The sequence below is a fragment of the Ovis aries genome, chromosome 20 (genome assembly GCF_016772045.2).
Source record: "Ovis aries strain OAR_USU_Benz2616 breed Rambouillet chromosome 20, ARS-UI_Ramb_v3.0, whole genome shotgun sequence".
In the NCBI taxonomy this organism is placed as follows: Eukaryota; Metazoa; Chordata; class Mammalia; order Artiodactyla; family Bovidae; genus Ovis; species Ovis aries.
Genome location: NC_056073.1, coordinates 23,842,294 through 23,870,121, shown reverse-complemented (window position 1 = coordinate 23,870,121; position 27,828 = coordinate 23,842,294). Strand labels below are relative to the sequence as shown.

At 40.0% G+C, this 27,828-nt stretch overlaps 1 protein-coding gene across 3 annotated transcripts in view; it reads left to right on the top strand.

Moving 5' to 3' along the window:
* The window catches only part of PKHD1 (PKHD1 ciliary IPT domain containing fibrocystin/polyductin), a 454,852-nt gene that overhangs the window by 309,720 nt on the left and 117,304 nt on the right, over positions 1-27,828 (top strand). For all 3 annotated transcript variants that reach the window (XM_060403704.1, XM_060403705.1, XM_027959080.3), the window contains exons 56-60: positions 7,130-7,284; positions 8,757-8,909; positions 14,358-15,236; positions 16,642-16,810; positions 18,358-18,515. In XM_060403704.1, coding sequence (XP_060259687.1) covers positions 7,130-7,284; positions 8,757-8,909; positions 14,358-15,236; positions 16,642-16,810; positions 18,358-18,515 — 1,514 coding nt within the window. The remainder of the gene's footprint in view (positions 1-7,129; positions 7,285-8,756; positions 8,910-14,357; positions 15,237-16,641; positions 16,811-18,357; positions 18,516-27,828) is intronic.

Genomic DNA, 27,828 nt, shown 5'->3' with positions numbered 1-27,828 from the left:
TGATAAATGCAATTAGAGGGTCAGAAGTACCCTTGCATCTCTTCTTTACCTTTACACTTCCTACTGATCTTTAAAGATTCTATCACACCTCCCACAGGACATTCAGTCTCCCCTCCAGCACACACTGATTTTCTACCATTTGAATCAATGTACCATGTGATTCTATGATTTATAATTTTAATAAAAATATACTTCTTAGTAGTTGATACTAAGCTGCTTCAGGTATGTATGTCCTGTTCCTCCAAGTAGTGTTCTACAGGAGAGGAAAATATTGGTTTTTTTACTTATTTATTTGGTGTATTATTTAGCATCCAGCACACAACATAAATTAAAGAAGAGTTCTTAATAAGTGTGTGCTACACTGGACTGATGTATCTTTTCTGGAAATCAGAACTTATAGAGCCTGTTGACTCAATGGCATCTTGTCTAATAAATTAGAATATTGAATTTAAATTCAAAAATTACTATAATTATTTTGGTGCTCATTAATCAAACCTCATGAATATACTGTAACAACTTAGTTCAAATATTAGAACATAGAGATGGTGACCTTATTCATTTATTAGCAGGAGTTCAGGATCACATTGTAGTATCCAAAAGAAGATGGTTCCTTTTGGTCCAATGAGCTAGTGGGTCCTAATCTTAAACTGGCTATTGTCTCCATGCTTGGAAAAGACATATGAATTAGGAAGGGAGGAGGGACATAGATTCCTACAATGAAAATGAGCTGGAACATTGAGGACAGCAGATTAAAATACTTTTAATTATGCAATTAACTAAAAGTGTATTTCAGGTAAAGTACTTTCTCTGAGTCTCAGTTTCTTTTTCTATAATAGGAAAAAAATAATACTTGGCTAATAGAGTAGTTATAAGGATTAAGTGAATCAATGTGTATATAAAGCACTTAGGCTGGTTTCTGGCGCCACGTCAGCCTCACTTCATGGTAGTTCTTACAGTAACCAGGATCCTTTCAATGGAAAGTAAAAGTAAAAGCAACCCTTCTTAATCCATTTGGGAAATTGCACTGGGCCCTCCCTCCACCTCTCCTCTTTCTCTATTTTAGCCTCACTTGTTCCTACTGAAGAGATTTCCACATCCTGAAAGGTGCAACTGAAGCCTGAAGCCGTTGGCTTTTCCCAGCTTTACCATTAGAGAGGAAATTTCTCTTTCTCCTTAGTTGCAATTCAAAAGTCCAGGAGACTACAGTTGTTAGCACTGTAATGTATAACTTGCTAAGAGTGTAGAACTCGAGTGTTCTCACCAAACAATAGCAAAAAAAGGGTGAATGTGTGAGGTGACTGACATGTTAATTAGCTCAGCGGGGGAATCTTTTCAGAATGTGTATGTATATCATATCAAATCAGCATATTATATGCTTGAAATATCTTGAGTGAGTGAGTGAAAGTTGCTCAGTCGTATCTGACTCTTTGTAACACCATGGACTATACAGTCCATGGAATTCTCCAGGCCACAGTATTTGAGTGGGTAGCCATTCCCTTCTCCAGGGGATCTTCCCAACCCAGGGATCAAACCCAAGTCTCCCTCATTGCAGGAGAATTCTTTACCAGCTGAGCCACAAGGGAAGCCCTACAACTTTATTTTTCAATTATACCTCATAAAGCTGGAAAAGGGAAAGGATTTTAACTAATGAAGGCAGGTTGGATCCCTTGCCCACCCTTTGGCAAAAGGTGTGCAGGTCTCACTAAGACCACTTAGTGTGGTGAATGAGGAGATCAGGTCTCAGAAGAGATGTGATTTGTTTCCAGAAAAAAGGAGAAAATAGATCAGGTAGGCAAACAGTTGAGGGCTTTCCCAATGGAGACATGGGCTCAATCCCTGGATTGGGAAGATCAACTGGAGAAGGAGAATGGCAACCGAGTCCAGTATTCTTGCCTAGAAAAATCCCATGGACAGAGGACCCTGATGGGCTACAATCCAAAGGGCCTCAAAAGTTGGACATGACTAAGCATGGCATAGAATGGCAGACAAACAGTTGACACCAAGGACCATTCATATTATTACCATCACCATCAATACCATTACAGGATTCAGTTTCTTTAAACACCTCACATAGTTCACTGGAGTCTGAGCGTCCTTGGCCAATTTCGATGGCAAATGACAAAAGAAAGTTTAAACAGGAGTTAAAAAAAAAAAAAGCCTCAGTATTACTAAAGATCAGAATTCTGTGGCCACTCTAATTCCTCAGGGAAGAACATTTTGACATCCAACACTCTGAACCTATGGTCAAGTGCATCTGTTGTCGTTGAGATCTCCCTAAAGTTTAATTAAATTCATTTAAGTTATAGGTATTTCTGTATGAATGGTGGCAAAAAGTTTTAAATCAAATTTGTAAGTATATTTGTTTCATTCTTTGTAATTATGTCCTTTTGACTAAAAGTATTGCATTTTTCTCTAAACTAGGAAAAACTTAATGCAAAAACAAAGGAAGCTGCTGATATTTTGTTTATACTTTTCAAAAGTTATCTTTCAGGAGACTTTTGCAGTGATTATTCAGTTTCCTCTCTCTTCTCATATGGTTTCCATTTAGAGCCAATTATGTTGCAAACAACTCTTTTTATTTTTTGGTTTATTTGTTATTTTTGGTGTGTTTTGCTCAGAAAAGTGAGCAAATCTCTCCTCTCCCCTGTAGCTATAAGATTCTTATTAGTATTAATCAGACACATGAAATCGAGCTGGGATTCAAATCCTTAAGGCTTAAGCTAGGATTTCTTGAAATGGTTGATGGGTCTTCCTTCAAGTAGGAAGAGTGAATCTTTGAATTGAAAGAGTTTAAGGAATATTGATACTTGACTAGCAGAACTTTCTAGGCTATTAATACTGGAACCAAAAATTTCCCTGAATTTACTACTGTTGCTGTGTAGACAGAGAAGGAGCCATGCTCCCTTGCCATTTGTATATTTTCTTAAGAGATACAGAATCTCAAGATTTCAGTAGTATACAGGAGAGAGAATTGTTCATAGATCTGTAAGGTTTTGGAAACCAGCATGACAAAAGTTAAGTTCATTTATATTTTTATTGTAAAGTTTGGAATAATAATTTCAGTAATCCCTTTTCTCTTTGCCTAGAAAATTGTGAGGAGCTCTGGGGTTTACATAGCTGGATAGTCCTATTTTCATTAAATATTAACTATCAAGTGGCACTAGTGGTGAAGAACCTGCCTGCCAATGCAGGAGACATAGGTGATGTCGGGTTCCATCGCTGGGTTGGGAAGGTCTCCTGGAGGAGGAAATGGCAACCCATTCTAGTATTCTTACCTGCAGAATTCCCATGGACAGAGGAGCCTGGTGGGCTACAGTCCATAGGGTCACAAAGAGTCGGACATGACTGAAGTGACTTAGTACACACACAACAATGTCAAAGTTGGGTAGCCGCAGAAGAGAGTACAAAATCACTTACAAAGCAGTGGTATCTGTTTGGTCAAAATGATGAACAGAAATGGGACTGGGTGTTCAGTGGAGAGCTTCCCATGGGATGACTTCTTGAAGGCAAAGGAGCTTCAGTACATTTTAAGACGGAAGAGCAGAATACAGGAGATGATATTTTAATAGATAGGTGAGAAGCACATTATCTATTTCTTGGCAGAGTCAGCAGGTTCATCAGGTTGGAGCAGAGGACTTATATAAGGGAGTTGTGGGATAAGGCTCTAACTATTTCTTAGTTTATATTATGGTTCATACTTTGTGTTGCCCTGTGGGCTTCAACAAATGTATAATGGCATGTATCCATCCTTAAAGTATTACACAGAAGAATTTACAGCCCTATAAATCTCCTGTGCTCCCTAGGGAACGAGTTTTAATTTTCATTTTTCACGAGGAACTTTCCTGAACACTGTCATGACCTATGTCTGAAAATCTCTATTCAACAATATAAACAAAAATAAAAAGATTATCCCAATAATACTGGCCATGAAGGAAAGGATTGATTTCAGTTATGCTCCTAATTGGCTTTGGTGTGACTTTTTATCCATCACCTGATTTTCTTTTTAAGAAGTAAATTTTTCTTCAATATACTATCCGGTAAGTTAGAAAATTTAGATTTAAGTGAAAATGACTAATGAACTCACCTTCCATTGGCGAGGTGACATTTTTAGTGTGCATCTTTCCTATTTTCTGTTTTCTGTGCATGTATTACTTTATTAAAAATAAATGGGGCATCTTATTTTATATCCTTTTTTTTAGTCAATGAAAAAAATGAACACTGTAATTCAGTGTTCTACTTACAATGTGCTTTTTAATGACTATATAATAATGGACTGTGGGCTTCTCAGGTGGCTCAGTAAAGAATTCACTAGGAAACTGGAGTTCGATCCCTGCGTTGGAAAGATCCCCTGGAGAAGGAAATGGCAACCCATTCTAGTGTTCTTGCCTTGATAATTCTGTGGACAGAGGAGCCTGACCAGCTACAGTCCATGGGCTTGCAGAGAGCTGGACATGACTGAGCACACCCACACACATACAATAATCTACTGTTTGAGTTACAGATCTCACAAATTTGTGGGTTATCATAATATAGTCATTATGAAATGTAGGAGTTTTGCTTTTTATTATATGTGAAGAGCTAAGAATCAAACAGATAGGATGATGTCATTTAAAGGAAAGAATTTGAATTTGATCAGGAGACTTTAGGCTTAGCTCAACCTCTGACTTCATTTAGCTATCTAATCTTGAGTTTTGTTATTTATTCTTTTTGAATATTGGTTTCCTTGCCTTTAAAGCTAAGGGTTGCTTTATTATTTTGTAACTGTGATTTTCTAGGATGTCGCAGCAAATCAGCAAAGCATGTCTAAATTCTTTAATTAAAATTGTAAAACTGACAGAAGTCTTTTCTCTGTCTTTTTCAGTCTCTTCTTCTCTTTAACCTCAGGCACATCACATAGATTTAAATTAATTACAATCTTTGGTTAATAAAAAATTTACACCATTGGCCCACAAATGACCCCCTATAACTTATTTTTTTTTTTTGGAAAGAGATGGGAATACCAGACCACCTGACCTGCCTCCTGAGAAACCTATATGCAGGTCAGGAAGCAACAGTTAGAACTGGACATGGAACAACAGACTGGTTCCAAATAGGAAAAGGAGTATGTCAAGGCTGTATATTGTCACCCTGCTTATTTAAATTCTATGCTGAGTACATCATGATAAATGCTGGGCTGGAAGAAGCACAAGCTGGAATCAGGATTGCCGGGAGAAATATCAATCACCTCAGATATGCAGATGACACCACCCTTATGGCAGAAAGTGAAGAGGAACTCAAAAGCCTGTTGATGAAAGTGAAAGAGGAGAGTGAAAAAGTTGGCTTAAAGCTCAACATTCAAAAACGAAGATCATGGCATCTGATCCCATCACTTCATGGCAAATAGATGGGGAAACAGTGTCAGACTTTATTTTGGGGGGTTCCAAAATCACTTTAGATGGTGATTGCAGCCATGAAATTAAAAAACGCTTACTCCTTGGAAGGAAAGTTATGACCAAGCTAGATAGCATATTCAAAAGCAGAGACATTACTTTGCCAACAAAAGTCCATCTAATCAAGGCTATGGGTTTTCCAGTGGTCATGTATGGATGTGAGAGTTGGACTGTGAAGAAGGCTGAGTGCCAAAGAATTGATGCTTTTGCACTGTGGTGCTGGAGAAGACTCTTGTGAGTCCCTTGGACTGCAAGGAGATCCAACCAGTCCATCCTATAGAGATCAGTCCTGGGATTTCTTTGGGAGGAATGATGCTAAAGCTGAAACTCCAGTACTTTGGCCACCTCATGCGAAGAGTTGACTCATTGGAAAAGACCCTGATGCTGGGAGAGATTGGGGGCAGGAGAAGAAAGGGATGACAGAGGATGAGATGACTGGATGGCATCACCAACTCGATGGACGTGAGTTTGAGTAAACACCGGGAGTTGGTGATAGACAAGGAGGCCTGGTGTGCTGCATTTCAGGGCTGGTCACAGAGAGTCGGACATGACTGAGTGACTGAACTGAACTGAACTGAATGTTATGTATGAATCATCTGTGAATTCTCCACTCACATAGTAGACTAGTGTCTGCTAGTCAGAATCTACTAGTCAAGGATGTTTGTTAAACAAAAAATGTCTTCTAGTCACAATCTAAGTTGTCATTTTTAAATTAAATATCTGTTTCATTCACCAGTATGTCTCTAGCACCTACTATAGTGTGTGGCAGGTACTGTTGCTCAGACAATATATATTTCTTGATTGAAAGGCCTTCACATGGATGCATTGCCGGGATGAAACTTTACTGGTAGAGGAGACACTATTGTCAATGCTTGCTAAAGTGTGAACATTAGCAAAAGAGCCAGGCGATTAATATAAACTTATGCTGTTGAAGTTGGTAATGACTGTAACTGGAGGATAAAGCAGACATATTTACTAGGGAAAGACAGCAGCAAATGACTGAACAAAAACTTTATTGAATGGTAGTTAAGAAAAAACGAAAATTAACAAAACTCTCATTGCGTATTGTGATGAAAACACAATGCTTGGAACATAGCACCTGCAAGAAATGCATACCTTTGTCCCTGCAATAACTGGGCGATAGGAGAGGAAAACTCCAAATAGTGTCACTTTTCAAATGAAGGTATGAAACTCAGAAGCGTGACGTGACCTCTCAACGTCCCACAGCTACTAAGTGGAACCTCTAGGAGTCACACTGTATCTGCTTGGCCATGAAGGTATGGGCCTTAAATATGTGATGACAAATTGTCTGAAACTGTGAGAAAAGATCCCTTCTGAAATACCTTTATTATTCGAACTGTTTCCCAATCAAGGAAGTAGACTTCCATTTTAGGAAACCACCTGGAGAGGGCATTGTTAAGCTCTCAAAATTTTACCCTTTCTTGTTCTTTGTCTGGTGCTTCATGGCCACAGAATACTTTGGCTATCCCTGTATTGCATACATGTGAGCCAGAAGATGAACTCCATTAGCATTAGTTTTGCAAAAGTCTTTTTTTTCTCCATCTTGACTTGATGTTTCTACTTTACTGTCCCTGGTCTAAATTGCCGGTTGCAGCGGATTTCCTCTTCTCCCTGGAATGAGTAGATCATATCGGAGTTGCACTGCCAGTGTACTTGATACGATCTTCATGTTGTTACAGAATTATAGTAGAGGACACAGTGGATTGGCGACCCCATGACAAGATTGTCCTCAGCTCCTCTTCATACGAGCCTCATGAAGCAGAGGTCCTCACTGTGAAAGAAGTCAGGGGTCACCATATTAGGATCCATGAACGGCTCAGACACCGACACATCGGTAAGGCTTTGGTTTGTTAGTTAAGGGAAGTGAATGAGCCAAGAAAAACGTGTTCAGCAACCTGCCTGGGGACCTCGGATCCAACCGGCGTTCACAGGGGATGGATAATACTTTACTGCTGCCCTAGGCTCATCCTAGAAGGCTTTATCTCCATCCCGTCATTAATTTTATTGCCTAATTTTTTTAAAATACTTTGATGTGAGGGTATTTTTTTAACTTTTTATTTATAATGGCAAGCCTAGAAGCAAGCAGAAGGGTTAAGAAACTTGTTCAAGGTCACCGGGCATTTTCATGGCTAAGCCAGAATAAACCTCATGGGAGATGAGTTTACAGTTCATTTCCTGGCACATTGAATCACACAACCACTTAGAATGTGGTAGTTATTGTAAATAATGACTCCTTACTTTTTCCATACTTAGGAATGTGTCCTTTCTGACATGAAGTTCATTTTATGTATTGACTACTGCTACTGCCCCAAATTATAAATGCTGCTGCTGCTGCTAAGTCGCTTCAGTCGTGTCCGACTCTGTGCGACCCCATAGACGGCAGCCCGTCAGGCTCCCCCGTCCCTGGGATTCTCCAGGCAAGAACACTGGAGTGGGTTGCCATTTCCTCCTCTGAAATTATAAATAAATAAAGTCAAATACCTCTTTCTTAAAAAAAAAAAAATACTAATACACTATGTACACTTAAAATAGATTGCATATAAATAATAAATAACCATGTTTCCTGGTTCAGTCTAATAAATGCATTTAACCCAGGAAATATAGCTAATAAGTAATATAACAGGGAAATAAAGGGATACGGGGTTATCGTTTTAGTCTCTGATATTCGAGAGGGAAATACATGTTTTCAGCAGGGTCATATCTAAAGCTTCCTGAGTCATAGTTTTAAGCATGATTTTATTTCTCAACAGTGGCAGGGAAAAAAACTCGTCATCAACCCCTGCCTGTAATATGCAAACGTGCAATACACATACAGAGGGAGGGGGGCGATGTAACACCCACGCGAGACTGGGGACTCCTTCTGAGAGTGATGAGCTTCAGACCTGCCAGGAGAGGGCGCTGCCGCTGCTGCTGTGGTCCTGTCGCTGCCTCAGTGGATCTGGGATTTCTCCCTCTGAAGAAAGAGGTTCAAACGCGGAAAACTCACACTGACGAGTTAAAGGAAGGGGGTTGGGGACCCCACTAATTGGGCCGGTTTGCCCTGACATCCCTGTCCCAGTACCCATCGTGACTGAGGAGAAATGAATTCTTGCTCAGATACTCTCTCTCTTACCCCAAGGAGAGACTAGTGAACGGGCTTTTCATTTCTCAGCTGACATTTGTGGAGAACGCCCGAGGAAAAGCAAACCTTAATGGTGGGAGCACTTCCGCGGGGAAACGAGTGTTTTCATTTGTCAGGTTCTCTGAGTCCCTAACTGGCGATCTCCGAAATAGGTGTTTTAAAATTTTTCCTTCCTGTTGCCCCAGGAAGTGCCCACTTCATGGAGGGTGGCCGACACATTCGTTTGGCTGCTGAGGTTGGTCTTTTGACCCGAAACATACAAATCCAGGGTGATACACCATGCAGAGGGAGACTACTTGTGGGGTCCTTCAGGAAGTCCAGCGTGGAAGAATTTTCAGGTAAATCACATTTGAAGTTACTAAGTTACTATGAATTGGATGCTATGGGACCCTCCGAAATTACAATAGTGGAAATTTTCATTTATAAAACAATATGTTTGGAATAGATGCTCGTTTATGCTCTGAGAAGCTATGAATTTTCAGTCCTAGTCTGTGTTTAATTATCAGTGTGATGTTAAAATAATATTCTAGCTATCAGCACATAGGCATATTTTTACCTCAGAAAGAAAAAAAAAAACAAAAACCATCTTCAGCAGATGTGAAATTTCCTCTGCTTTGAAACTGTAGATGATTTAATGACCACTTGAATTTTATCTCTTTCCTGAATTTCTATTACTCTTTCCCAGTAGCATGCTTTATCTGATGGCAGACCTCATCTCATGCTATAAATTAATAGTGTAAATTTAAATAAGAAGATTTCCATATTCTAGACTGCTTTAGGGATCAGTTCAATTTCTCTCATTTCCTTCAAGCTTTAGCTCTTCTGGAATGTTGTGAAATAATTTTATTGGTACCTTATTTCTGAAACTTGGATTCCTTACAAATGATTTCAGTGTTGCTTCCTAGTCAAATTAAGCTCCATCTGAGAAAGTCACTGTCTACATGAATATAATAAAGGCTCTGAGAAGGCCTAGAGTAGAGGATCTAAGCACTTGCCACATATATGAGTATGGAACAATTTTTGTGGGCACATCTGTTTTCAGTTCACTCCAGTCGCTCAGTCGTGTCCAACTCTTTGCAACCCCACAGACTGCTGCATGCCAGACTTCCCTTTCCATCACCAACTACCAGAGCTTGCTCAAACTCATGTCCATCGAGCCAGTGATGTCCATCTCACCCTCTGTCATCCCCTTCTCCTGCCTTCAATCCTTCCCAGCATCAGGGTCTTTTCCAATGTGTCAGTTCTTCACATCAGGTGGCCAGTATGGCAAAGGATGGTGTTTGGACCTTAAGTCAAAAGTTCAGGATTTCTGGTCCATAGAACAAGCTCGCTCTCCATAAATACTAGCTCCATCAGTTTCTTTCTTTCTTTCTTTTTTGGCCACATGGTAAGGTATAAAGTGAAAGTGTTAGTTGCTCTCAGTCATGTCCGACTCTTTGTGACCCAATGGACTGTAGCCCACCAGGCTCCTCTTTTATGCAGGATCTTAGGATTGAATCCTTTTTCCCCTTCTCGCCTCCACATTGGAAGCATGGAGTCTTCACCACTGGACTGCAAGGGAAGTCCCCTTCATCAGTTTTTAACAGGAGTGATCTGGATCTCCCTTCTTGGCTAGAGGACATTTGACAGCATCTGGAGACATGTTGCTTGTCACAACTTCGGTGGAGCTTCTGCATCTAGTAGTGGATGCTCAACAGCCTACAGTGTGTGAGAAGGTCTCCCTCAAGAAAGGATAACCTGGACCAAAATGTCAGTTATGTTGAGGTGGAGTAACCCTGCTCTGGAAGGCTAGACAAAGGCTAAGTCCTGGTCATGGTGATGGTCATGTAAAAACAAATCTACCCTGCAGTTTGTGAAGACAGAGAATTAGGAAGGGAGTGCAAGATGGGCCCCTTTACACAGTACCTGCAGAACCAAGCTAGAACCTGATCGCAAGAGCAGGACAAGAGGCTGGTTCTTATAGCTGAGCACCAAAGCTGGACCCTCACCACCTGCAATGCTGGCTCAGTTCTGAGCCTCTGGCTTGCTGGTTGGGGCTCCTGAAACATCCCTAGGAAAGGGATAGAGAATCTTAATCCAGTGCTTCTTATAGACTAGGAACTATGCTGGTTTTCATGCCTGTTTTATCTCACTGAATCCTAATATCTCTGTGAGAGAGACATTTTATCCTTGGTTTTATAGATGAGGAAACAGAGTCTATAATAAAATTGCCTGCTAATTCATAAAACTCCATTATGAGCTATAGAACTTCTTGAGGTTTTCAGCCCTGTTTTCTTAGTATGATATTATGACTGCTGTGTATTAGGTCCTCAATAAATGTGAGTAAGTTAAATAAATGAACAGCAAGAAAAGTCATCCAGCTCGCAAGGTAACATTCAAATTCAAGCCTGATTCTGAAGCCATTGATAAGCTTTTAATTTTGTAATCACTTCCAGTTCAGTTCAGTTCAGTAGCTCACTTGTGTCTGACTCTTTGCGACCCCATGAATCACAGCATGCCAGGCCTCCCTGTCCATCACCAACTCCCGGAGTTCACTCAGACTCATGTCCATCAAGTCGGTGGTGCCATCCAGCCATCTCATCCTCTGTCGTCCCTTTCTCCTCCTGCCCCCTATCCCTCCCAGCATCAGTCTTTTTAAATGAGTAAACTCTTTGCATGAGGTGGCCAAAGTACTGGAATTTCAGCTTTAGCATGAGTCCTTCCAATGAACACCCAGGACTGATCTCCTTCAGAATGGACTGGTTGGATCTCCTTGCAGTCCAAGGGACTCTCAAGAGTCTTCTCCAGCACCACAGTGCAAAAGCATCAATTCTTCAGTGCTCAGCTTTCTTCACAGTCCAACTCTTACATCCATACATACTGGAAAAACCATAGCCTTGACTAGATGGACCTTTGTTGGCAAAGTAATGTCTCTGCTTTTGAATATGCTATCTAGCTTGGTCATAACTTTCCTTCCATGGAGTAAGCGTCTTTTAATTTCATGGCTGCAGTCACCATCTGCAGTGATTTTGGAGTTCCCCCCAAATAAAGTCTGACACTGTTTCCACTGTTTCTCCATCTATTTCCCATGAAGTGATGGGACCAGATGCCATGATCTTCGTTTTCTGAATGTTGAGCTTTAAGCCAACTTTTTCACTCTCCTCTTTCACTTTCATCAAGAGGCTTTTGAGTTCCTCTTCACTTTCTGCCATAAGGGTGGTGTCATCTGCATATCTGAGGTGATTGATATTTCTCCTGGCAATCTTGATTCCAGCTTGTCCTTCTTCCAGCCCAGGGTTTCTCGTGATGTACTCTGCATAGAAGTTAAATAAGCAGGGTGACAATATACAGCCTTGACATACTCCTTGGTAGAAAAGTTGCAAAGGTGGTATGAAGAGTTCCTGTATACCTTTCATTCTGTTTTCCCTAACATGAAAATCTAATATAACTCTGGTACCTTTGTGACAGCCAGTAAATTAACCTCACTGCATTAGTGTTAACTGAACTTAAGATATTATTCCAGATTCCACGTGTTTTTCCACTATGGTCCTTTTTCTGTTTCAAAATCCAGTACAGATCCCCACATTGTATTAAGAACCCTTGCCCTTTTCTGTAACATATTCCAGAGCCTGGATGATGTAAGACCTAAAGGTGTGGGTCAAGGATGCCAGGTACAGTGTTGAATGGTTACAGGGCAGAAAAGCAGGCCAGGGCTTTACAATCCCCACTTTTAAATCAGGTTCGTCTGTCATTCCCCTCCTTCTGACCAGTAATACCCAACAAGTTATGCTCAGAATTATGATAAACATAAAGAAAAAATAGGAAAACAGTTGTGAACAAAATTGTTGCTTAATTCTCCATCTGAATGCTCAGGTATTTTAAATATTTACTATTCATTAGTTTTCAATTGTTGATTAATATGCACACGGGTAAAAAGATCTTATACAATTTAAAACCATGAATTAAAACCGTGCAAGGATGACAGGAAAAAACACATTAAGTAAAACAATAATGATACATTGCCTTGAATGAGATTCCAGAACTGTTTTCCAGTCTGTAAACTAAGCTTCTACATGTGGACACACACTGACATTGGTATACTTTGTGCCAAAGCTCTCAGAGGCAGGTTCCATGACTGTTATAGCTATGTGCTGCTAGCAAGGGTTGCTTTAAATTGCATTGAAAAGTGGTGTCACCCGACAAATAATTTGTAAATGTTTTCTCATTCTGTGAATATTTCCATACCATCAACTAGTGTGTCTCTAACCAGCATCCTCTGAGAAATCTAGATATGGTGGAATTCGGTTTGACCATTCAGAAAGACACACAAACTTCATTTGCCCTCCCAGTAGCTTGGTTTTTCAATAGATTGATTTGCAAGGCTTCAGGCTTCTCATCTGTGAAAAGGGGGTGGGGGAGATGGGGGATTAAGACTGGACTATCAAATACTGGACTTCAAATACTAAAACACCACAACTCCCTTCCTTTTTAACGAGGGAAATAACTTTATAGTTTACCTTGGGCAGTAACTTTAAAAAAGAAGAATAAAGAAAAGAAGTGAGGGTCAAAGTTGTGGTCTACCTAGCTAAGGACATGTGATGTCTCTTCTCTCAGCACAGGGCTGTACTCCGATCATGGGAATCTCAGTGCAGACCTGTGTGTTTTATTCTACCATGTCACACATACTGTCCACTGAGCCTCCATGGGGGTTAACAGTACAGCCTCTGCAGCCGTATGCCTGGGTCCAAGGCCTAGGGTGCTGCTTAACCCTTCTTGGCCTCAATTTCTTATCTGTAAAATGGAGATAACTGCATCTATCATAGGATTTTTACAAAAATTAAGAGTATATATATCACGCACATATATATTTATGCCTGGTATATAATTAGTGCTATATTAGAGTTAGATGTTCTGTTTATTAATTCACCTCAATTCCCCCCATATTCATGTTCTTATCTATTTTATCATGAGTCTATACACTGACAAATTAGTGTTCATTATATTTTTAAATCAGTCTAGTGGCTACATTTTATACTGTATTTTAACGATGTCTGCTTAAAACAGAACCAATAAAATCCCCAATAAGACTAAATAATTCACTATCCTCCCCTGATATTAAAAAAATGTAGAAAATCCTCTTATTGTGAAAAGGAAACAGGAAATATAATGTGGCTAGGATAACAGTACAGGAAAAGAAAATTCAGTCTTCAAGGTCACTTAAAAATATATTATTGGCTTTATCATGTCTTCATAAAGAAGAATGTTATGTTTCTGGACATCTATTGAGCAGAAGTCTTGTACTTATACTCTTCTTTAAAAATGATTAAGATAGTGTATATAGTTAGCCATTATTTTCTTTCATATAATATCTCTGTGTGTAAAGCTGTGACCTTTTCATGTGGGGTTACTGAAAAGAGACATGACTTTGGGGTGAGTGGCCAGAAAGCCATATTCCTTTCATTCTTAGTTGGTTCCTCGACCCAGTCCTGAAGATGGGTACCCAGAATCTTTAAACTAGCTGTGCCCATCCCCAAAGCCTCTCTCCTTCCCCTGCCTTCCTATCATCTTCCTCTCCATCCTATGACCACACTCTTAAGAATGTACAGGGAACTTTTCAGGAAGTACTGTGATATTTTTTAGTGATTCAGATTTTGTTAGTGAGACTCGATGACATAAAATATAGTGCTGGTGTTTAAACTGTTGTATTTTAATGAAAAATCTGCATGTCCTGATGCCGTTGAATGGATCATCCTTCTGACTCTTGAGAGGACAAAACAAGTACCTGCCAATGTGCACTTTGCTTGCAGGTATCCTTCAACTTTTCAACGTGGAAATTCAGAACTTTGGGTCACCGCTGCATTCATCCATTGAACTCACTAATGTGTCAGCAGGATCCTGGATAATATCTTCTTCTCTGCACCAAAGCTGCGGTGGGGGCATCCATGCAGCTGCCAGTCAGGGGGTCATTTTAAATGACAATGTGGTGTTTAGCACTGCTGGCCATGGCATTGATCTGGAGGGTCAGGACTATTCTCTCTCTAAAAACCTTGTGGTTCTGATGACACAGTCAGCATGGTCTCCTGTTTGGGTGGCAGGAATCAAAGTGAACAAGGCAAAGAACACCCATCTCCATGGCAACGTTGTGGCAGGCTCCGAGAGACTTGGTTTTCACATCCAAGGCCACAGGTGTTCCTCTCCTGAATCTCTTTGGTCTGACAACGTGGCCCACTCAAGTCTTCATGGCCTTCATCTCTATAAGGGGAGTGGACTTGTCAACTGCACTGGTATCTCTGGCTTCTTGGCTTTCAAGAACTTTGACTATGGTGCCATGCTCCAAGTGGAGAACAGCATGGAAATAGAGAACCTCACTCTGGTAGACAATACTGTTGGCCTTTTCACAGCAGTTTATGTGTCTTCTGCTCCACGGTGTTATATCAGAAATCTACAGATTGTGCTTAGGAATTCGGTCATTGTGGCCACTAGCTCATCTTTTGACTGCATTCAAGACAGAGTTAAACCACATTCTGCCAACTTGACATCACCTGATCGAGCTCCTTCCAATCCCAAAGGGGGTCGAGTTGGTATGCTGTGGCCGGTATTCACCTCAGAACCAAATCGGTGGCCTCAGGAGCCATGGCACAAAGTGAGGAACGGCCACTTGATTTCAGGCATCATGAAACTTCAAGGTAAGAATTTTGGGTTTCCAGGCAATGTAGTCTAATACATCTGCGCATAGAACCCATAGAACCTTTAATAGCATCTTGAAAGTATATCACCAAAAGGGTACAGTTTAGTTTGGTGCTTGCTGTCCAGTTGATCAGGTATTGGACATTGATAACCACAGGGGTCGTTTATTAATATGATGACAATGAGTGGCTCATTAAAGAACAAAAGTGGGTCATTTGTAGAGATGAACCTCAAGCCAGCCGTACAGGGTGAAGTAAATAAAAAAGAGAAAAAAATATTGTATAGTAATAAATGTATGTGGGATCTAGAAAAATGGTACAGATGAGCCTGGTTCCAGGGCAGGGATAGAGATGCAGATATAGATAATGGACTTGTGAACACAGGGTCAGAGAGGGGAGGGTGGCAGATTAGGTTTGACATGAATGCACTACTGTGTGTACAATAGACAGTGGGAGCCTGGCGTATAGCACAGAGAGCGCAACTCGATGCTCTGTGATGACCTACAAGGACGGGATGGGGGTGTGAGGTTCAAGAGGGAGGGTATGTATGTGGAGTTGGCTTAGTTGCTAAGTCGTGTCCTACTCTTGTGACCCCATGGACTGTAGCCTGCCAGGCTCCTCTGTCCATGGGATTTTCCAGGCAAGAATACTGGAGTGGGGTGCCATTTCCTTCTCCTGGGGATCTTTCTGACCCAGGGATTGAACCTGGGGCTCCTGCATTGCATGCAGACTCTTTACCAACTGAGCTACAAGGGAAGCCCAAGATTGGGAATATACATATATAGATACACACACACACACACACACACACACACACATTGCTGCTTCACTTTACTGCACAGCGGAGACTAACACAAAATTGTAAAGCAATTATACTCCAATAATAAAATATAGAAAAAAATCACCACTCTATACATGTTGAAGAGCTTTCACAGGGAAATATTTAATTTGATTATATGCCTGGTGTTGTTTTTCCTATCACACAGAAGAGGAAATTGATACAGGGAGCTTGTGCCTCAGTGAGGTTGTTAAGAATCTGGTGGGGCAACCAGGATTAAATTGAGTTGTACTGCAACCTATGCAGAAAATCTCTCTCAGATCTCTTTTGTACTGTTGTATTCACTCCCCATTCAATTTTGACCAAAACTTTTATGGAAAGTATTGCTTGTAAGATGTCAGTGTGTTGGAATGCTCTTCTATTTTGCACACAATGTCCAAGCCTTCAAGAATTAAGGGTATTTTAAGTCAAGATTTATATAAACTCCTGGAACTATGCTGGGCAGTAACTTAAACTTACTCCTGGACATTAGTCTATGAATATTTAGTTATGTAGTCTGTATTTGTGGCTGGTTGTTTACATGATATAGTGTTATAATATTAATACTTTATAAACATTGTTTTTCAGATGTGACCTTTTCTAGTTTTGTGAAGAGTTGCTATAGTGATGATCTAGATGTTTGCATTCTGCCCAATGCAGAGAACACTGGAATCGTGCCTCCAATAATGGCAGAGAGGACCAGTATGCTAAAGATCAAAGATAAAAACAAGTTCTACTTTCCTCCTTTACAAACCAGGTACCAGTTTTGGTATTTATAGTAAGTCATATTTATGAAGGATTTGGTAATTCTCCAAGTACCTGAATATGTCTTTTAAACAAGGATAAAATCATCAGTGAGATTAGACACTAGATTGATTAGCCCCAATTCTTTCCCCTTCTATATCCATGCCTTTGAGATATGATTTTTGCAATCTCTGTCACTAAACAGGGACTGTTTCTCACTCCCTTGAATTGGGGATATGCCCTGCTATGTCCTCTGGCAGACACAAGAGGCAGAAGTAATGAACTGCAAGTTTTATTGGTATTAATTTTTTTATCTTTGTTAGAGATACTTCTCTGGGATGTTTTCAGAATCAGTGGTAAAAATTGACCCTAATTCTTGAATCTTCTGTGGAGTACAGCATCACCAGTCTTCAGAAGGAGTCTTGGGAGCCCTTGTGCACAGACTGGTGGGGAAGGAGACCATGGCTGCTGTCAGGAAACCCTAAAATGAATGATATGACGCATACTTATACTCAGACCAGGCCTAACTACTACTGTTCATGAACAAATGATCTTAGAGTTGCATTAGAAAATCAATCTGAAAACTAGACAAGGAATTATTTTTTCTCTTTGGCATGAGAGGAAGTGGGAAAGTCAGAAGGAGGGAGAATGGATTGCTTTATCTCTCCTGTAACACTGGGGAAACTTTAGTTATAATAAAAGAATCAGGAAATCCCACCTTAATTAGAAAGCTTGTATGTTTGGTCCAGCACCAGTCTCTTTTTGATGCTCTTCCCTGAACCATTTTTAGAACCTCAACATTATTAGGTATACAATTTGTGTTATTCTGTCTTTTTTTTTTCTATTGTCCAGCCTTCCTTATGTTCATGTCTTACCTATGGGATGAAATAGTTATAAAGCTAAACGATACTAGTATTCTTTGTTCTATTAATACCTGACACATGGTATACATGCAATAAATAATTAATATTATTACTAATAGTACCTAAAAATATTAGCCCCGGAGGAAATTGTGTTGATTCTCTATAATTCCGTGTTATAATTACCAATAACTTGTTTATATACCCTGCTTGACTCTAAATTCTGGTGCCTATCTTTATCACCATTGTATTCCCCAATGTACAGGTATTAGGTTTTCAGTAGACATTTGTTGAATATAAACATCTTTTCTTTCTACATTATATATAGTACAAGTATAACTGATATTTATAATGATAATCTTAAAATAACTGCAAGTCTCCAAAGTTCCATAAAGCAATGATTACATTATGTTTAGTAAATATTAGAAACAAATTTATTCTGTCTTTCATTTTAGAAAACTAGTGATCTGTGTTAAGATTATATAACTTGATATCCAGAATATTTGGTTAATGTCTTTCTTCTTGACCAAATAACTGTGCAATATCTTTTCTATCATTTTATTTCTTAACCTATGTACACATTATTAGTAATAAGATTTTGTTGAATTTATTTTTTCACAGTGTCAGCACTACCAATGTATGTTTTCTTTTTGCTGTTTATCATGGAAATGAGACAGTTGCTTTCTATCAATATTCACAGGAAAGATTTAGAAACACTGGTCTGCTCTGAATCAGATTGTGAAAGCCCTGGAAAATATCTCTTTAAGGATCTGGATGGGAGAGCCCTGGGTCTGCCCCCACCAGTTTCTGTATTTCCTAAAACTGAAGCAGAATGGACTGGATCCTTCTTCAACACAGGTCAGTGAGTTCTATGTGAACTTGACAACTCTAGCAGGGGGAGCATGAACAGAACTTAGATGGTTTGGTTGTGTGGTCCAGGGGAACAAAATATACTGGAAAAGAACTGAGCTGTAGAGTTGGAGTCTGTGCCAATGAGCTGCCCAACTCATGTCTATTTCAGAAATGAAGTGAAGTGAAAGTCACTCAATCATGTCCGACTTTTTGTGACCCCATGAACTACAGAGTCCATGAAATTCTCTAGGCCAAAATACTGGAGAAGGGAGCCTTTCCCTTCTCCAGGGGATCTTCCCAGCCCAGGGATCGAACCCAGGTCTCCTGCATTGCAGGTGGATTCTTTACCAGCTGAGCCACAAGGGAAGCCCAGGAATATCAGGTGCTTAACAGCTGATATTACTTAATATCACTTAATAGCTTGACCGCTGTCAGCACACTACTGCTTTGCCCTCCATGAGATTGCCTGTGGTCTGTGTCAAAGGTACGATTCCTGACACCCCGCTGTGTACTGGTGAAAGAATAGTCCTCTCACTAGTTTGGTCACCTGGGCCTGGAATATTTCACAATGTATGCCTTGGAAGCCAGTCCTCTGGCTTCTGAATCCATCTTTCTCTTCCATCAGAACTAAATGCTTTCATTCTGAAAGGGTGGTAGAGTAGATGGCATGTTTTCTTTTTTGCCTTCCCTTTCTCTATCTTCTAATTATGCCTGGGGGACTGTGATCAAATCCCTTCTTCTTCTTGCTTTTACAACTGAAGCAAGCCCATTCAGCTATCAGTTTTGATTGCTGGACCCCTGGAGAGATCATCATCTTTCTACTTCCACAGACAATGTGACTTTGAGTTTACATTTTTATTCAGGTGAAAACTAAAATAAATCCAAAAAACTTCCCCAGATTTCTTCCCACTTCACTGGTTGATTCTTTTCAGACTTCTTTTCTAGGCTCCCTTTCTCTTTGGGGGCTTCCCTGGTGGCTCAGATGGTAAAGGATCCATCTGCAATGCGGGACATCCAGGTTCAATTTCTGGGTGGGGAAGATCCCCTGGAGAAGGGAATGGCAACCCACTGCAGTATTCTTGCCTGGAGAATCCCATGGACAGAGGAGCCTCATCTGTGGGGTCGCAAAAAGTTGGACATGACTGAGCGACTAACACTTTCACTTTTGCTTTCTCTTTTGAAATTCTGAATATTTCAAGACATCCTCAGACCTCTTCTTTTCCTATTAAGGCACTGTGGTCTGTTATATCCAACTGACATCTGGGAAGTATAATTAGCATGTCAGACTTATTTTCATTCATTCATTCAGTCGCTCAATCATGTCCGACTCTTTGTGACCCCATGAATTGCAGCATGCCAGGCCTCCCTGTCCATCACCAGCTCCTGGAGTTCACTCAGACTCATGTCCATTGAGTCAGTGATGCCATCCAGCCATCTCATCCTCTGTTGTCCCCTTCTCCTCCTGCTGACAATCCCTCCCAGCATCAGAGTCTTTTCCAGTGAGTCAGCTCTTCACATGAGGTGGCCAAAGTACTGGAGTTTCAGCTTTAGCATCATTCCTTCCAAAGAAATCCCAGGGCTGATCTCCTTCAGAATGGACTGGTTGGATCTTCTTGCAGGCCAAGGGACTCTCAAGAGTCTTCTCGAACACCACAGTTCAAAAGCATCAATTCTTCTGTGCTCAGCTTTCTTCACAGTCCAACTCACATCCATACATGACCACTGGAAAACCATAGCCTTGACTAGATGGACCTCTGTTGGCAAAGTAATGTCTTTGCTTTTTAACATGCTATCTAGGTTGGTCATAACTTTTCTTCCAAGGAGTAAGCATCTTTTAATTTCATGGCTGCAGTCACTATCTGCCGTGATTTTGGAGCCCAAAAAAATAAAGTCTGACACTGTTTCAACTGTTTCCCATCTATTTCCCATGAAGTGATGGGACCAGATGCCATGGTCTTCATTTTCTGAATGTTGAGCTTTAAGCCAACTTTTTCACTCTCCTCTTTCACTTTCATCAAGAGGCTTTTGAGTTCCTCTTCTCTTTCTGTCATAAGGGTGGTGTCATCTGCATATCTGAGGTGATTGATATTTCTCCTGGCAATCTTGATTCCAGCTCGTGCTTCTTCCAGCCCAGCATTTCTCATGATGTACTCTGCATAGAAGTTAAATAAGCAGGGTGACAATATACAGCCTTGACATACTCCTTTTCCTATTTGGAACCAGTCTGTTGTTCCATGTCCAGTTCTAACTGTTGCCTCCTGATCTGCATATAGGTTTCTCAAGAGGCAGGTCAGGTGGTCTCGTATTCCCATCTCTTTCAGAATTTTCCACAGTTTATTGTGATCCACACAGTCAAAGGCTTTGGCATAGTCAGTAAAGCAGAAATAGATGTTTTTCTGGAACTCTCTTGCTTTTTCGATGATCCAGCAGATGTTGGCAATTTGATCTCTGGTTCCTCTGCCTTTTCTAAAACCAGCTTGAACATCTGGAAGTTCACAATTCACGTATTGCTGAAGCCTGGCTTGGAGAATTTTGAGCATTACTTTGCTAGTGTGTGAGATGAGTGCAATTGTGTGGTAGTTTGAGCATTCTTTGCCATTGCCTTTCTTTGGGATTGGAATGAAAACTGACCTTCTCCAGTCCTGTGGCCACTGCTGAGTTTTCCAAGTTTGTTGGCATATTGAGTGCAGCACTTTCACAGCATCATCTTTCAGGATTTGAAATAGCTCAACTGGAATGCCATCACCTCCACTAGCTTTGTTCGTAGTGATGCTTTCTAAGGCCCACTTGACTTCACATTCCAGAATGTCTGGCTGTAGTGAGTGATCACACCATCGTGATTATCTGGGTCGTGAAGATCTTTTTTGTACAGTTCTTCTGTGTATTCTTGCCACCTCTTCTTAATATCTTCTGGTTCTGTTAGGTCCATACCATTTTTGTCCTTTATCAAGCCCATCTTTGCATGAAATGTTCCCTTGGTATCTCTAATTTCCTTGAAGAGATCTCTAGTCTTTCCCATTCTCTTGTTTTCCTCTATGTCTTTGCATTGATTGCTGAGGAAGGCTTTCTTCTCTCTCCTTGCTATTCTTTGGAACTCTGCATTCAGATGCTTATATCTTTCCTTTTCTCCTTTGCTTTTCACTTCTCTTCTTTTCACAGCTATTTGTAAGTCCTTCCCAGACAGCCATTTTGCTGTTTTGCATTTCTTTTCCATGGGGATGGTCTTGATTCTTGTCTCCTGTACAATGTCACAAACCTCCATCCATAATTCATCAGGCACTCTATCTATCAGATCTAGTCCCTTAAATCTATTTCTCACTTCCACTGTATAATCATAAAGAATTTGATTTAGGTCATACCTGAATGGTCTAGTGGTTTTCCCTACTTTCTTCAATTTAAGTCTGAATTTGGCAATAAGGAGTTCATGATCTGAGCCACAGTCAGCTCCTGGTCTTGTTTTTGTTGACTGTATAGAGCTTTTCCATCTTTGGCTGCAAAGAATATAATCAGTCTGATTTCGGTGTTGACCATCTGGTGATGTCCATGTGTAGAGTGTTCTCTTGTGTTGTTGGAAGAGGGTGTTTGCTATGACCAGTGCATTTTCTTGGCAAAACTCTATTAGTCTTTGCCCTGCTTCATTCCACATTCCAAGGCCAAATTTGCCTGTTACTCCAGGTGTTTCTTGACTTCCTACTTTTGCATTCCAGTCCCCTATAATGAAAAGGTTATCTTTTTGGGGAGTTAGTTCTAAAAGGTCCTGTAGGTCGTCATAGAACCATTGAGCTTCAGCTTCTTCAGCATTACTGGTTGGGGCATAGACTTGGATTACTGTGATATTGAATGGTTTGTCTTGGAAACGAACAGAGATCATTCTGTCATTTTTGAGATTGCATCCAAGTACTGCATTTCGGACTCTTTTGTTAACCATGATGGCTACTCCATTTCTTCTAAGGGATTCCTGCCCCCAGTAGTAGACAGAATGGTCATCTGAGTTAAATTCACCCATTCCTGTCCATTTTATTTTGCTGATTCCTAGAATGTCGAAATTCACTCTTGCCATCTCCTGTTTGACCAATTCCAATTTGCCTTGATTCATGGACCTGACATTCCAGGTTCCTATGAAGTATTGCTCTTTACAGCATTGGACCTTTGCTCTTTACAGCATCGGACCATGCTTCTATCACCAGTCACATCCGCAACTGGGTATTGTTTTTGCTTTGGCTCCATCCCTTCATTCTTTCTGGAGTTATTTCTCCACTGATCTCCAGTAGCATATTGGGCACCTACTGACCTGGGGCATTCCTCTTTTAGTATCCTATCATTTTGCCTTTTCATACTGTTTATGGGGTTCTCAAGGCAGACTCAACATGGCCCCAGATGGAATTCTTGAACTCTGTCCTCATCCATAGCTTGTTTCTTGTCTAGTTGACTCTACCTCAATCATTAATATCATCATTCTTTCAATAAATCCTTAGGTGGTTGCCTACCTCGTGGGGTTGAAACACTGTGTATTTTATTTTTTCACTCCTCTGTCTTGGTTGTGAAACATGATTCAGTGGTGACACTCCAATAGGTATTATTACATATTGCTTACGTCAGTGTATGGACAAGTTTGAGCATGTGTGTGAGTGGCTGAAGGTATATTGGAGGTGTGTAGGATGGACTGCCTTAAACACCTGATGTTTTAAAGCTTTATAACATTTTAAATGAAGATGCTATAGGTTCCAACTGCAGGATTCCTATAATAGTATCTGCTGTTTACTGTGCTACAAGTATAGTCTGCATCTTCTTGCCATGAAGGAGACAGCACACAGTAAATGGTGCCTTCTGGGTATTAACAGGATTGGAGTGTGTTTCTGTGACTTCCAAAATAGGAATAGATCTCTTCTCTAATTCAAGTCCCTTTTCATCTTTTAAACCATTCTTTTTTGCTACTTTCCAGTTTTTGTCCACAATCTGGTGGAGGATAGAAGGACAAATTTAATTTTAAGAGAGTAAAAATGTATTTTGTATTTTTCCTCTTCATGACAAGAATCTGTGATCATCTATAAAACAGTGGAAACAGTCCAAAAAGATGAAAATGGAGGCTGCTGGAACCAGCTCTTCTATTTATTCCAAATGGCATTGAGCTGAACACACCCTTTTGATGTTTTTTCATTTTATTAACAAACACTTTGGAGTCCATTGCCTTTGAGGTTTATTTTAATTTGAAAAATACAGATTTGCACATAGAAGTTCACATGAAAAATTCAGACAGATATCCACAGGTCCCGACATATTGTCTTGTGCTCTGGTGTTGGGAGCAAAAATTATCCATGTGGATCAGCTGTGAGCAATACTGTGCCAGTGGGTTTTGCTATCTATGTAACGCAGGGTGTGTAGCCAGGGGAAAAGTGAGCTGTTAATTTTGTTTTGTACTTATCTGTAAGTTTGCATGTGCAGCCAGTGTTGAAACACACATGGCAACAGAGTGTAAGATAGTTAATCCCAAGCAGGAGAGCCTCTAAAAACCATTTGCATTTTATTCTGGAAAGAAGTTCTTTTGAACATGGAGGCATTTGATCATTTGAAAATCTAAAATTATTTATAAAAACAGAGGCTTGAAATGAATAACTTCTTTAGGTAGAACTAGACAGGTCTTAGAACTTTTTACCCTGGCTTCTGTCTCATTTCCTGTCTTTCCCAGTATACAAACCTCTCAGCCTAATTCATACATATGGGCTACTGATGTTATTAGGAGTGGGCTGAAAGAAGTTAGAGATTTGGTCCCAAGGGTATTTTACAGTTTCTCAGCCATGATGTAGAAAGTAGAAAGGGGCTGTAATGGTAGCTAGCATTCCTTGAGCACCTTTTGCATGCCAGGTGCTGAAGTTGCCATTTTCATTTATTCAGCAAATGCGTTTGAGCATCTGTAGTCTACCAGTGCCATTCTAAGGATGGGAAATGTAGTTGTGAATAAGATGACATTCCTGCTTTCATCAAACTTATGTTCCAGTGGAGATATATCTATATACCTCTGCTTTTTAATATATCTATATCTATAAACAAATAAATAAAAATATTCCAGTAGTGATGAGAGGTATGAAGAACATAAAGCAGAATTTTGGGCTAGAGAGGTAGTTTCAGGTGTGTGTGTGGCATGTGTTGTGTTTGTGTAAGGGAGCTGCTATTAGAGTTATGATTCCAGTGAGGCCTGAATGAGGAGCAAGGAATCACTGCTTTGAGCAGAGGGAGGAGCTTTCCAGGGAGAAGGACCAGCCAGAGCAGGGGCTTTGATAACAGAATGGGCCTGTCCCCTATATATATATGACAGATCTCTCTGGAAAGATCATGCAAGCTGCTATGGAGTGAATGGATCATGGTGGGAGTGAGGTTGGGAGCAGATGGTGCAGTTAGAAAGCTGGAGGTTAGGGCTCCACAGATGCAGGACTCCATGGTTGGTCCACCATCCTGTGCTGCCCACAGACTGGGTGGGTCCACAGTGAGGTGATGACAGAAATGTCACACGTTGACAGAGCTGCTTGACAGTAATTGTACGTCTGTTGGATCTAATGAGCAAAAATTAGAGCTTTCATTGTATATTCTAATTTGTCTGATAATTTGCATTGTATTTTACTGTATTGATTCCCAATAGACTGGAAATTTTGAAACAAATGAAACCCACCCTGTTCTTCTTGGTTTTGTCCTCCTTGTCCTCCTACCTCCTATTTAGGAGGTAAAGTTGACATGCTTAGCATAGTGGCGCCTGAAGTTGGCTTAAAGTCAGAATCATCCAGGACAGTAAACATTCATTTGAATGTGGGAAGATTTTGAATTGATAGGTATGTGAAGCCCCATCAAGCCTTTATGTTTAACACACACATGCATGTAAACACACAAAAACACACATTTATATACATCTACATACATATCTACACATACACGCATGCACACACACAGAAACCCTCCCCAGGTAATTCTGCTGCGCTAAGGTTTGAGAATCACTACTGTAGAGTTGTATACCCCCTTTGAAGTAAATAGACAGGATGTTAAGACAATATTTTTAATTTAAAAAGAAGGCAGTTTCAGTTTCTCATGAAGAATCAAGAACTAGCTTTCTGTGCCAAATACCAGCAGACATAAACATGCTTGCTTATTTACACACTGGATATACTTCTGAAAGGGAAAAGAACATTATCTAAGAAGACAGAGAAGTATTTACAGTCTGAATTAAGTCTTTGTGTAATAAGAATATATTCAATCTTTTAAAAAAATTATATTATTTTTCCTATATTGAAGTGAGTTAACAATGACCTCATTGTTGTATCACTTTCACAATATATCACTGGATAAAAATGGGTTCAATGCTAAGTTTATTTTTTAAACTCTATATTGAATCATTATATTAAAAGTCTAAATTCATGATAAGCTTTTCCCACACTTTCCTTGACATCATTCCCAGCAAAGTACTGTGGTCTGAACAGGAATTCTGACCAAATCCACCAGGTGAGAGTTTCCCATTCTTTACCAGAAAAGGGTAAGAAACATTTTTCAAATCGTGTTACTTCTTGGACACTTCTTGAGAAAGAAAGTTATAAACCATTGTGGAGACCTTAAAAGTGACTAGCCTCAAATCAAAAATAAAAGATGAGGTTGATAAAAAAGAAAATAAAGCTGGCATTTGACTGTCAGCTCATAGAGTGATGAAGTGGTTTCTAACTGAATAATGGGGAAACTCAAGTTTCAGTGTGGAGACGTGTGCTCAGCTGCCTAACAGCCAGAGAGCAGCCAGCATTTTTTCACCTCTTTGTTGCTAGATCTTGAAACATATCTTTTCTTTAAGCTTTCCAGGCTTCTCTTTTTTTCCCATTTGTCCTGGGAATGACAGCAAGATGGTATTATAAAATGGGAGAAGGAGAGGGAGGGAGAAAATGAGAGGACAGAACCGAGAGAGGAAATGGTTGTTAGAAAATTTGTCTGCCAGTATCTGTGCTTGTCGAGGTCTTTTTCTTCTAGCTAGAGGGGGAAATACCATTCTCTTTTCCCAAGCAATTATAGGCCCCAAAGATTGAAACTTGGTATATAGCTCTTTAATCTCAGCAGATATTTATGGTTAAACATTAGACTTTTAGGATTCCAGATGTCAGGGTATTAAAATATAAAGGCACAGTGGAGTCTCAGAAAATATTAGAATCTTTGGGATATGTGATGGCAGGGATTTTTATCCTGAGCAGAGGAGGATGAAGCTTCCAGGGACACTTTGTAAGATCCAAAGAGCCCCTTTCTTCCACCTTATTCTTTCCTTCCTCCATGACTTGTCTGGGGCAGTGAATGACATCACAAGATTTGACTGCATTTTGACATAATCCACACTGTGAATCAGAAGGATTTTCCTGTGTGATTTGTAAAGGGTGAAGTATTATAGAGAGGCATTATGATCTGTGGAAACAATTTCCCTTTCCTTTCTTCAATCTAAACATCTTATTCCTGTGATGCTCTTGTACCTCAGCCCTACCATTAATAACTAATACTTGTTGAGTATGTTTCTGACTCTCTGCTAAGAGTTTTGGATGAATGATCTCATTATTAGGGTAGAATGGACAGCATCTACCCTAAGAAATACTTTTGTCCACTCCATTTTTTCCATGTGGAAGCTGATGTAGAGACATAAGCAACTTGTCCAAGTCTTATGAGTACTTAATAGAAGATTCATGGCTGAACCCATGTCTTTAACACTATATAGTACTGTGCATAGTACCCTCCTTCGATGTTTTCTTGTTTCTTCCTCTAGATTGTCCAGGGTAAGCTCTCTGAGTTCTGTCAACTTTTCTCACACACAAAGCTCTGTCTACGCAGAACAAAGCAAACTGAAACTGTGTAATTATTCCAGCAATTATCCACCCCAACTAACAATAATAATAGTTACCATTTATCTGGCATATTCCATGTGCCACACATTATGCTAAATGGCTTATAAACATACCCGTTTATCCCTACAACAGCCTTAACATGTAAGGATTATTATCCCTTTCAGCACTGGAAGGAATAGGGGTTTAGAAAAGTTAACTAATTTTTCATGGTCCTGCAGCTAGAATGTGTAGAACCAAGATTTATATCTGTATGTGTCTGACTCCAAAGTCTGGGCTCGTAAACATTTCTAGATAATTGTCATTGTGTGGTCTGAATCATCTGGTGGTACGCTGTACAAAGATATATTTAACCGGATAATTCACATATTTCTACTTTACATGGTAGGAAATAGATGTTTAGATTTTTAAAAATAACTGTCAAGTACTATAACATTTTGGAAAGACAATGTAATAGCAACCATACAGAAACC